Consider the following 12,688-nt stretch of genomic DNA (forward strand, 5'->3'; position numbering starts at 1 on the left):
AAAACGAAGACCGTGCTGCTGTTGCTTTACGATTTAAGGTTTTTTAGCTTCCAACTGAATATGGATTTAATTACCTCAGAAAGGATAGTGCCTGCAGTATAATTGTACTGTGGTGGCAGGAAGAAAGAGCTTAAAATGGATATATATTTTTGCCTCTGTTTGCAAATATTTCTCCAGTGTCTCCCATGTAACCATACATGTTTTTTTAATTTGCAGTTGTCAAAAATCTAAAACTGAAACACTTAGTGCAGAGATTTCTTTTAAAAAGTAAATGCAGTGGTTCCATTTTAAAACTTTCCCTTAAGCTCTTTTCCTTGATTTCTATAAATCTTTAATGGACCAGGAAAAACCCTCTCATCAGATTTATTTGAGACCACTTATTGGTGAGTCTTCCTGCCTTGTTTGAACCCATAACTTGTTTATTTCTTTGTCTATCTCATGGTAATCCTTTCCCCATTGACAGCTGAAGAGAAAGAAGGCAATATAAAGGATCTGCAAGGTTTAGAACACAGTACTGGCTTAGAAATTAGTTTCACTGAAAGTGTAAATAAAGACCAAAATGTGTTATAGACATTGTGAAACAGGAAAAAAAAAAATGTTCAAATGGGAAGGAGAACTAGGGAGGAGCAAAGGAAGGATGGAAAAATATGAGAAAAGAAGGAAAAATGGAAACAAAGCTTTTGTAAATAAGGAGGGGAAGAGGGGTTGAGGGGAGGGTAGAGGAATGGAGTAAAAAAGAATCAAGATATATCACAAACAGGTATAAATTTCCTCTGATGATTGTGATCATTATGTGTTCCTAAAATGTAACAGTGTCAGTAAACTTAATTAATAAAAAAAATTAGTTTCGTAGGATACAGGATGGAAGACTTTTTAAATTGGTAGCAGTTTATATGATAATGAACTTAAACTATCTGCTTATGTATTATGCTACTGGAGGGTGAACCCAGAGCCTTGCACATGCTAGGCAAATAGTGTACCACTGAGCTACAGCCCTACTCCTTTTTAGTTTTTATTTTGAGACAGGGTTTCACTAAGTTGCCCAGGCTGACCTTGAATTTGCAATGCCTCAATCTCCTGAGTAGCTGGCATTATAGACATGCATCATACTGCCCAGCTAATGAATATTGTTTTAAATGTGTTTAATTTATTGTAAGTTTTACCTTTATGGAAAAATAATTAAGGTAGTACAAAGAATTCCTGTAGACCTTGTGCTCAGTTTTTCCGTTATTAGTGTCATGTGAAAGTATTGTACATTTGTTAATGAACCATATAATAATTATTTAATTATTAACGGAAGCCCATTACTTTCTTCAGATTTTCTTAGTTTTTACCTGATTCCCTTTTTGTGTTGCTAGTGGTTGTGATAGTTTTTCTCAGGTTTTCTGTGTTTTTGTAACATTGACAATTTTGAGGACTAATGGTGAGGTATTTCATAGACTGTCATTCAGTAGGGATGTTTGTTTGTTTGTTTGTTTTTTGTTTTTTTTTGGTTTTTTTGGTTTTTCTCCGGTACCGGGAACCGAACTCACGACCTTGCGCTTGCCAGGCAGGCGCTTTTGCCGCTGAGCTAAATCCCCAGCCCCGATGGGGATGTTAATATTTTTCTCACAATTAAAGTAGGCTTGAGGGCCAGGGATATAGCTCAGTGGCACAAGGGCCTGCCTGGCAAGTGCAAGGTCCTGAGTTTGATTCCCGGTACCAAAAAAAAAAAACACAATTAGAGTAGGCTTTTAAGTTTGGGGGAGGAAAACAACAGAGGTAAATGAAATTAGTGTATGAAGTCTGTCCTGTCAGTGTGAGTTACCACTTTTGATGTTGATCTGATCATCTGGCTGGAGTAGTATTTCCTCCTATAAAGTTAACTCTTTTCTTTCCTTCTGTACAGTATTTCTTGGGAATCCCTAGGCATGGCCTACATTTAATATAAAGAGTTACACTCAGTCACTTGCGGCAGATAATCTGTTGTAAGTACTGTATTTAAAGTTCAACTGCTTGGGTTCATCTCTTCTCTGCTTATTAACTCCCTCAGCCATTCACCTAAGTCAGTGTGGACTTGATGTAATACAGTATGACTTTGTCACTCCCAGTCTGTCAGCTGTGGTCATTGGCTGTGTATTCAGTCAGCTTCTGTACCTTTTGACATACCCATTATTATGGTGTTGGCTTTATGGTTTCTTTTCTGAGCACTTTTTATGATGCTGTAAGATATACCAGATCCATCTTGTATATATTTCCCATTCCAGTCTCAGAAGTCAATATTTCTTCAAGAAACTCTGGCTTCCGTTTATTGGAGGATGACGGTAGAAACCAAGCTCTGGACAGTAAGTGTGCTTGCTGTCACTAGAGTACCTGTCATCTCTGGGCCTGACAGCAAGGGAGGACAGTGTTTATACCAACACCTGTCGGTTTTCTACACATGATGCAGGTACACATTTCTGTGTTTAACCATCTGTATCTACACTAAGCTAAAAATGAGTTCATATTTAAATTCTGGTTTTCCCCTTTTCTTATCTCTACACTTCCCAAACTTCTTGAAAAGTGAAGCCTTGCTCCCACCATCTTATATCCACTGACTCAATTATAATTACTCAGTTCACTGAGCCCTGGGCTTGTAGATTCTTAAAGACCTGAAGATCTTTTGGGGGTCAGGTTCTGGGTGTGAAAGCTGACATATAGGCCACTTGCCTCTCAGTTTAAATCTTCCCTGTTTGGATATGCCTAACATTGTATTTAACCATTCTTTCCCCATCCAAAATTTTTATCAAAAATTTATGGAATGCTTGGCATGGTGGTACATGCCTGTAATCCCAAAACTCAGAAAGGTGAGGCAGGAGGATCACAGTGTTTTGAGGCCAGCCTGGGGTACATAGTAAGATCCTGTCTCGAAAAAAACAAAACAAAACAGAAAACCTTACAGGAAAGCATTAATGTGTTGCTCCAAAAGGACACAAAACCAGGGAGATAAGACTGTTAGAACACAGATAAGAAGAAAATACTAAGTTGACTGGCCAGTGGATAAAAAAAAAAAATAGTAACAAGGGTTCATGGAGATGTGGTGTAAGTAAAAATTGAAACAGAGAATCCCTGAACCCTTTAATCTTGTGAACTCAGTGTTAAGAAATGTGTGCCATGGCTCTTAAAAACAGTATTAGAATGATGGGCTGTAGGTTCATAAACATAATCAGAGGTAGAGAGATGTTTATTTCATCTACTCTTGGTATTAGAAATATTATTTTCATTTTTAGCATTTTCTTTTGATGAAGACATTTTAAAAACTGATGTCCAGAAAAAAAAATAAGATGAAAAACTCTGTTAACTGTCTTATCAAACATAGTTTAGAATTTCAGGTAGGCATGATGGTGCATGCCTATAATCCCAGCACTTGGGAGGCTGAGGCAGGTGGATCTCATGGAGTTCAAGGCCAGTCTGGGCTATATAGTGAGTTCAAGACCAGCCTGGACTACATAGTAAGACTCTGTCTCAAAAAAAATTTTCTAATTTAGAATTTCAGCATCAAAATGAACAATTATAGAAACTAATCTATTGAGTAAAATAGAAAGCATGAACTCAGACTGGTATGAAAGGTAAAAGTAAATTGGAAGTTTAATAAGGAATATTTACCCAGTGGCAAATTACCGCCCACAAAATACTTGTTAGTGACAAAGGGAAAAAAATGAAGGACATCACTTACCAAGTGATCAACATGAACTTCATAAGTATGGGAACACATCAAAACTGTGCACTACCAAATAGCATGCACTGAAGAGTGCAGTATAACTTCTCTGCTGTCACTGCCAGAGGTGGGTGGCCTGGGTCTCGCTGTGTGGGAAGACCTTCCACAAGTCACTGGGCTATCAGTGTCAAAGTGTTAAGGTCACGAATGACAAGGAAAGAGCAGTGGCTCAGTGCAGCTGGGCGACTGCTCTGAACTGCTGCCAGGGATGTGACTGGGGAACCGGGGACACTTGAATGGGTTCTGAGTTGAGATGGTGGCAGTGGACCTGTTACTAAGCAGTTTCCGATTTGATGGAGGTTGTGCTCTTTTGTAAGTTCGTTATCTGTAGAAAGTACACACTAACTATCTGGGGCTATGAAGTGCCAGGCCACCAACTCATAAAGATTCTAGGTTCTGGATAAATAGGTTCCAATTTTTTTGTAAGTTTTTTAATTTTTAAAGTTTTTTTAATGTGAATGATTTGGGGCTCTAGGAATAATTAGTATGGAAAAAAAAAGACTCAAGTGGCATTCTGGGGGGAAATTCCTTTGAACATTTGAAGGACTGCTATGTGGAAGAGGAATTTCCCTTGATTCTGGAATGTACAGCTTGAAGTTAGAATGTTTCTTAAATTCAGTAGCATCTTACAATTTGACAGGACTCTTTTTTTCTTCATGAAATATAAAATTATGATGTGCCTTACAGTTGATGGTATTTTGTACCATCAATAGTTGAAATACAAGTTACTTTCACAGTGCTACTTTTCCTGCAGACGGAACCAAGAGCCATGAGTGGGTATTTCAAAATCTAGATTTCAGTTTTAAAGATCTTCCATGTACTTAAAACTACCTGTGGGTATAACCAGTTACCCTAAAAGGGACACTAATTTATAGGAATTCCTGTGTTATATTGAAGATTGCTGATCTCTCCAAATTCTTCTGACTAAAAGTTTCTGTGACTATCTTCTGACTGGTGTTTTTATCTTCCTAATTGTTCATATCTGGCTTGCCTCTATACAAATTGAAGAAAATAACTTCTGTGCAGATCTGTGCTCCTACCATCTTTTCTTTTTTATGACATGAAAGCAACCAAACTGAGAGATTACTTAATGAGTGTGTATAGTCAAGAGGCAGAATAAGAACAAAAGAAACTAACATCTGAATGCCATACATTGACTCTTTGCTCCGCTTATGTGAGTCAAGAACTTCCTGTCCAAGGAGTAAAAGAATGTGGGTTTGATAGACCCTTGTTCCTTGTGAGGACAACCGAGTCCAGTATCCTCAGGAATTACTGATCATGATTTACACGTTACCTCCCATGTCAACCTCATGGCTCAAGTTCAAGCTTCAACAAAAAGGAACCGGATGGATAATGCGATGCTGGTGCCTTCCCGACTCGCTTATTGCTGTGCTTGCACAGCAGAACTTCACCTTTCACTTTCACACCGTGCGCTGTGTCCCTCTTTGTCTCACTCACTTTCCTGCCTGTCACTTCCCCATTCATCAGAGGCCTTGACTCCCAGCTTGCTCACACTTAGGGTCCTACAGTCTCCTTAGCAACTTCAGACTATCCATGGAAAACAATTACTTTACCCTGAAATACCTTTCCCTGGTCTTCCGGCCGTTGCATTTCCCCAGGACCTGATCCCAAAGCTGCTCCCTTGCACATCATTGTTTCCCCCAGTTGTAGCATCTCAAGTCTCAAACTTCAGCGCCCTGATCTATGGCTGTTGCCTCTCCCCTCTCCTCCTGTGACTTGATTTTATAGAAGCTTCCAGTTCCTTGGCGCCGTTCTCCAGCCTTCCTGCCGTCACTCCTCTGTTCTCCTTAGACCTCATGGGCTCCTCTCCGTCAGTTTGACCAGCAGTTGCTCTGGATCAAAGAACGTCCATCACACATGACTGCCAGTTACTTGCAGGGCCCTTTGGCTGCACAGGTGCCTTGAATGCCAGGTTAAGGAGATTGGACTTTATTTAGTTGACAGGAGGGATGCGCCAAGAGCATTGGAACAGGAGTGATGCACAAACCTCTGTATCTCAGCAGGAAGTCTATAATTGACATAACTTGTTCCCTAGGTAGGTCAGGATTACTGCTGTATTCACATCATGGAAGAATGTAGTATCTCTTTTTTTTTTCTTTGTGTCCATTAAGGAATCAGTGAAGTGAGGACTGGGTTTGAAAAAATGAAAATACTGTAAACGGTTGAGAAGAGATTTAAGTCAGTGGAAATGAGAGCAGAGGGAAGGCCTGGAACCAAGAATGGGCAGATTGCACTTGAGCAGCCCAGGACCTGGCCAGGCAGTGCAGCTTCACGGAGCATTGTGGGAAACTCCTGCATACACCTAGCGCTTGTCCCGCAGCAGTCCTTCTGCAGCTGTAAAGCAGTCTTGAACTCTTGCACTGATGATATATGGTGTTCTGCTTCACATGTAAAGCGGTCATTGAGCCCCACAAGAGTAACTAATACCATTGCTACTAACTGCTAAGTGATAAAGTATCATTGTAGACACTAGTGTTGGAATGCATTATCTCCCTGAACGTTTTTATGGGCAGTTTCCTACATTTATCCATCTCTCTGATTTTTTAATTCCTTAAAACTGTAGTAGGTATGAACTTAACAGATGAATTTCATCTGTTAAGGCATAAAACCTTAGTTGCATGGTATTTTATTTTCTTAGAGAACAGATAAGCTCCTAGTGAAAAAATTTACAGCAAAACTACTTCTTTCCATTTGTAGCATAGCACCTCAGACAAACCCCTCCCCTACTTCTTTTTCTTCTTGGGTTCTGGGTCCTTATCCTGTGCTTGGCTGTACAGGGCTTGCTTGCCCTGAGGTTTATTCCCAGCAAAGGTAGAAGGAGAGAGGGCATTCTGATACTTGCCAGCAGGTGGGCACACTGAAGTGTACCTGGAGCCTTCATGGTGCTGGAAGGGTTGCGTTGCTCGGCGGATCCTGGTATGCTTCCTTGAGCCAGGGGAGAACGTGAGGAGAGAGAGTCAACTCCAAGTCTGCAGGAGGAACCTCTGGGATTCTTTACTGCAATGCCTGCCTTTACTGTCTGTGAGCGATGACAAGTTGGACAGCTCACCAAGCTGTCACATTTACTTAGCATCTGCCGTGAAACCTGCCAGTGGTACCTAGTACTTTGAAAGAAAAAACTGAAATTCAGAGAGTCTGAATATCGTGCTGAGATTTGAACCTAGACTGTCTGATTCCAGAGCCCAAAAGAAGATTAATTCTGAAATTCCTACTTTTGGCCACTCAAAATTGATTTTGTAGCCAGAATTAATAACAGTGTTACCGTATTTTTCCCCTGATCGGTTTTCTCCATTGAGAAATAAAATTGCTGGGAGTGGGAAGCTGTATTTAACAGAAAAAGTGTTTTTAGTGGGGGAAAAAAATAAGTAGAAATTTTTGTTAATACCTTTGGTTACAGAATCAGTGTGCAAAATGTAGAGAAATTACAGCATAAGAAAAATCTACAGTTTTGAAAATACTACTAGAGTAACCTTTCAGGTAAGCATTGGTGGATGGGGAAAGCATGGAGTGGAAGCTTCTTAAGGAACTGGCTATTCATACAAACTGAGTGTTAGCGCAGATAGTTTATTAATTAAAAAGAAAAGTTGGTTGCAGTGGTGCAGTCTGGCAGATACTAGAATTCCCAAGTAACAGAAGTTACCGTCAGCAACAGAGGCAGAGCCTGCCCATGCTTCCTGATGTGATGCCCTGAGAAGAGAAGAGGTGGCCACTTCGTGACTTCTTACCAGCCATGTGTAAGCTGGAGATCTGATCACGAGGAAGCAGTTGAACATTGTCAGCATATCTGGCGTGGACTCTTCAAAGATGTCAGTGTCATGAACAGTGGACTGCAAGTGACTCAGGAACTGTTCTAGATGGAAGAAGACCAGTGAGACATGACAACCAAGCTTAATGTCTGCAGCCATCCAAAGCCAAACAAAGCAGTTATAAAAGAATTGAGCTGTGTCATGTGCAGGTACCAACTCCCATGATAAATGTCATCATTATGTACTGCAGACATGTACCCATGAAATTTTAATGAAATAAAATAAAAAGGCATTATTAGAACTCATCAGAGATTTGAATATTGGTTCTGCCTGTATATTTAAAACAAGGTTATATCAGCAGCAAATTTTTTGAGTCCACACAAACAAATTGCAAAGTTAAAAATAACCTTATTCTTAGGAAATACTGCTGAATTATTTGAAGATGTAATGTCCTTTTGGTTATAATTTACTCTTAATTGCTTCAGTAATAAATACAGAAAGGGCAAAACCTTATAAGTTCACAAATCTAAAAGGCATATGAGTGTTCACATAATATTGAAACTATTCTATATGTCAGAAAAATTTTTCAAAATACAAGAGGAAAAATAGAATTGTTTATTAAAGTAACCAGACTCAAGCAGTGGAAACATAGACTCCCATTGAAGAGGAACAGTAGAGAAAGTTTTCCAAGAAAATAGTTGAAAGCTAGAATCACAAAGAGCTGTTTAGTTTCATTGTTATCTCTGGTAAATTAATGCTGGCTACCACACATGTTGAAGTGCATGGGATTCTGAGGCTGTATCCTGGACTTGTTAGCAGTGTTTGCCAAAAATGTCAGTGTCATTGCTGAGAGCTTAGGGCACAAGAGTGTGATGGATGTCCCAAATACTTTCTCATCTCTGCTTGAATGTTTACATCATTATGGTCTAATTAAGCCTTAACTCTTACCAGTCTCTGCTTGATCTAACCTTAGTGTTATCCTAAAAGTTAACTTTCCTCTTGCATTAATATCCCTCCTGAGGCTGGGCAGGCTGCCCAGTTCTCTAAGGCAAGTATCTGAGGCATCCTTGAGGTGAGGTCTCTGAACCTGGGTGTTGGGGCAGGAGGGCCCTGAGTGACTTTGCTCAGAGTCTGTGAGGACTTAGGGCAGCACAGCTGAGAACCCAGTGTCTTTGCCGGGCTCCGCTGGGCTCCCGTAACTTGTTTCTCCTTTTTCTGTGTTGCAAGTGTCTTAGTCTCCTTTGCTATCACTCTTTGCAGTCTGTTCCTCTGTGCTAGGATGACAACACTATACCTATATTTGGCTGCCTTTCTAATCTCTTTGAGATTCTCCTTTGCTCTCCAGAGATCAGATACAGTTTTCCTGTTGGGCTTTCCCATTGCTGGACACAATACTCAGCACCCACAATTCAAAGGAGGAGAAGTGGCTGGGAGTGGTGGCACACACCTAGAATCCTACCACTTGGGAAGCTGAGGCAAGAGGATCATCACAAGTTCAAGGCCAGCCTGGGCTACATAGTGAGTTCAAGGCCAGTCTGAACATAGTGAGACTAAGCCTCAAAAAGAAACACACACACACAAAGTAGGAAAGGTATATTTGGTTCACATTTTGAGGGATTTAGTCCTGACTTCAAGGTAGAAGCATCATGGTGGAAGGGCGTGGCAGAAAAAAGCTGCTCAATCCAAGGCAAGCAGGAAGCAGAAAAGGGAGGACCTAAGAACAGGAATGCCCCCTCTAGCCAAGAGTGGTGGCATACACCTGTCATCCCAGTGCTGGGGAGGCTGAGGCAGGAGGATCACTGCGAGTTTGAGGCCAGCCTGCGCTACATAGTAAACTCCAGACCAGCCTAAACCACACAGTGAGACCCTGTCTCAAAAAAAAAAAAAAATGCACCCTTCCAAGTCAGACCCCAGTGACACCTCCATCAGCCTCACCTCCTCACAGCTCCTTCAGGTCCAGCTCTGTGCTGTCGGTGGCAGATCCAGTGAGGAGTGTGGCACCCCGATGGCCTCATTACCTTCCAAACACTGGAGACTGAGAGGACATTGTGGATCCAAAGCAGGTGTGTTGATCAAGAACTGGTCATTTTCCTGTCGTTTAGCAAGGGACAGGGGAATAAAATTAAAAGTGAAAGAGGCCTTTATCATAGTATGTGCTCAATAAATATCACTGCATGGATGGTTGAAATAATTAAACACTTCTTTTCCAGACAGCTTCCTACTGAAATTAGTTGACATGTTCCTATACTGTTTTTTGAATGAAATTACTTGCATTGGTTCCCTTGGCTCCCTGTGCAGCCTTCCTCTCCTTTTCCAGCTTGAGTCTTCGAGAGGGAGCCTCAGAAATGAGTTCTAAACACTTGTACCTGGTGTGATTATAAAGCAATGAGACTGATTGTCATGTGTCTTTTGTGGGATCCGTCTCAGTTACTTTATAGCCGTACCTGGTATCTGATACCACAGACCCTGCCTGTTGAACAACATTCTAAAAGCACAAACCTAAGGTTTCTAGGTGGAAATTAAACTGTGAGCATTATTTTCTCTAACTTACTGACCAAAATGCTTATTTCACAAAGGTAATTAGATGTTAACTTTATTGCTTGCTTTGATCTTGCAGTTTTCTTTTTGTTTGGGGATTTTTAATCAATATTCTGGTAAACCGCTGTTCTGATAAAGTGGGTGGAACAATTTTGAATAAGGTAATGCGCAAATGTATGTTCCATTGGAACATTTTTCATAAAATTCCTTTTATTATTGAATTTCTTTCTTATTGCATATCATCTTGGGACTGCAGTTATAGTACAAAGATGGTCCTTGGGGCCGCAGATGGAGCTCAGCAGCACAACGCCTGCCTGGCAAGTGTGAGGTTATGAGTTCGATTCCCAGTACCAAAAAAAAAAGGTGGTCTTTTTAGGTAAATATGAGAAATGAAACATAAAACCAATGCTTTTCATATTCATTGGAGAGGCCTTGGGAAGGTCAAGTTTTGGGGTTCCTGCCTATTTGTTTGGTTTGATGGTTTACATTTATATGCACAAATCTTGCTCAGATCCAGAAAGTGATTATAATTTTCTTATTCCCAAAATAAAATATTGTTTCCCCTCTCCTCACTTCCAGTTTCTCTTAGGGCAGTGGCAGCAAACCTATGGGACACACGTTACTGTATTTTTCTTTTAAGACAAAGTCAATGCAGAGATGTTTTTTCTAAACTAAAACCTCAGTATTCTGGCTTAATTGCAGTGTTGGCACTTTGCAGTAAGTAAGTGGGTTTTGGGTTGCAGTTAGCACTTAGTCTCTAAAAGGTTCACCATGGCTGTCTTAGGGACCCTTTGAGGAAGGCGGATTGCAAACGTGTGCTGTCACAGGCAGCTGTGGTTTATGGATCAGTGGAGAGGGGCTTCTCACTTCCTTAACTAAAGTGGGAAGCTTCGCCTTCACAGAGCAGGAGGAACGGGATAGTGCTGCCATGCTGTCACAGGAGAGGTGGCTTCTTACCTTTAAGAAAGTGTACTGCTTCGGAAAGCATGGGAGGGAAAGGACCACGCGACTCAGAAGAGCAGCTCCAAACCAGCCTCGCAGTTAACAACCACTGTGGCCATGGGCAGACCTCTGGACAGCCATAGAAGCTGAAGGTTTTTGATGCTGAACTAGTCCAGAATGTTGAAGCATGAACCTGTCTCCAAAGGGATTTGAGTTCCATAAGGCGCTGGAATAAACTGAAAAGGAGCCTCACCCAGTCAGGTCTATAGGGGTGAGACCGTCATTATTAGGTGTGAATAAAATACCTCCCCACGTACCCTTCACTGTCTTGGCTGTGGGAGCCGGTGTGTGTCCGGAGCCATGGTGATGGATGTTACGAAGCTCTGTGTCCAGGGCTTCTTTCTCTGTCACACCAGTTCCACTCAGTAGGGTTCCACAAATGATCCCTAGGGTGGGAAGTGCAGGAAGCACCTGTGTGTACTAAAAATAACTGCACTTTTTCCTTTTACTATGAAATTAGGGCTTTGTGAACATCATTTAAGATAGAAAAGGCTCTGTAAATTCATCATGATTTTGTCAAATTTCTCTGACTGTATGTCACTATTGCTTGTCACATTTGGCTGGTTTCATTGTGCTTTTTAAATGTAACTGTGGCTGGGCATGGTGGCACATGCCTGTAATCCCAGCACTTGGGAGGCTGAGGCAGGAGGATTGCCAGAAGTTTCAAGGCCAGCTTGGACTACAGTACGAGTTCATGCACAGCCTGAACTGTGTAGCAAGACCTTGTCTCAAACAAAAACAAACAACAACAAAAAAACTAAATGTGGCCATAAGACAAATTAATATGGTTCTTGACGCTACAGTGGTTTTGTGCCTGAAGTTGGAGTCTTGGTTACCACCCACCATGCCCTCTCACTTCATTCCTATTGGAGGTTGGATCCACAAATCCTTTCCATAGCAAAAATTAGTAGTTCTTCTAAACAGCTTGCTTGCTTATTTGTTTATTTATTTATTTATTTATGTGCTGTTTCTACAAATTTTAAATATCACTTGAATCTGTATTTATTTTATATTACAGGCACTGGAGATATTATTGCTGTCATGATAACAGAATTGAGGGGTAAGGATATTTTGAGTTATCTGGAGAAAAACATCTCTGTACAGATGACAATAGCTGTTGGAACTCGAATGCCACCAAAGAACTTCAGCCGTGGCTCTCTAGTCTTCGTGTCAATATCCTTTATTGTTTTGATGATTATTTCTTCAGCATGGCTCATATTCTACTTCATTCAGAAGATCAGGTATACAAACGCACGCGACAGGAACCAGGTGAGCTATAGGACTCTGCAGCAACTGCTTCTTACCAACTGGAAACCATGCACGTCTGTTGTGATCATACATCTTGCAGGCTTTTAATGTTGCATACATATCTACACAGGTATTCTAAGGATATTTTAAATGCATAAAGGAAAAAGTTACTACATTTATAAGTATCATTGATAACACTTTACTTCCAGAGGTAGTTTGACATCATGATATGACCTGAATGATTCTCTTTAATTTGAAGGAATATCACAAAGTTACATTTCTAAACTGGTAACTTTGGTTGTCTTGAGAGAGGGGCGTTGGGAAGACTGAGGAGACTTCACTCTTCCACATGGATCTTTTACCCATGTGAAGTTTGAAGTATGTATTGACTGGTCAG

General features: G+C 40.8%; 1 protein-coding gene across 1 annotated transcript in view; it reads left to right on the top strand.

Annotated features, from left to right (window-relative positions):
- Positions 1-12,688, top strand: part of Rnf130 (ring finger protein 130) — a gene marked incomplete in the record, with an annotated part of 99,057 nt that overhangs the window by 43,588 nt on the left and 42,781 nt on the right. Inside the window, 1 exon segment of the mRNA XM_005376010.2 lies at positions 12,062-12,312. Within this exon segment, the coding sequence (XP_005376067.2) occupies positions 12,062-12,312 (251 nt within the window).

The sequence above is a fragment of the Chinchilla lanigera genome, unplaced genomic scaffold (assembly GCF_000276665.1).
Source record: "Chinchilla lanigera isolate Chin_1 unplaced genomic scaffold, ChiLan1.0 scaffold00007, whole genome shotgun sequence".
Lineage (NCBI taxonomy): Eukaryota > Metazoa > Chordata > Mammalia > Rodentia > Chinchillidae > Chinchilla > Chinchilla lanigera.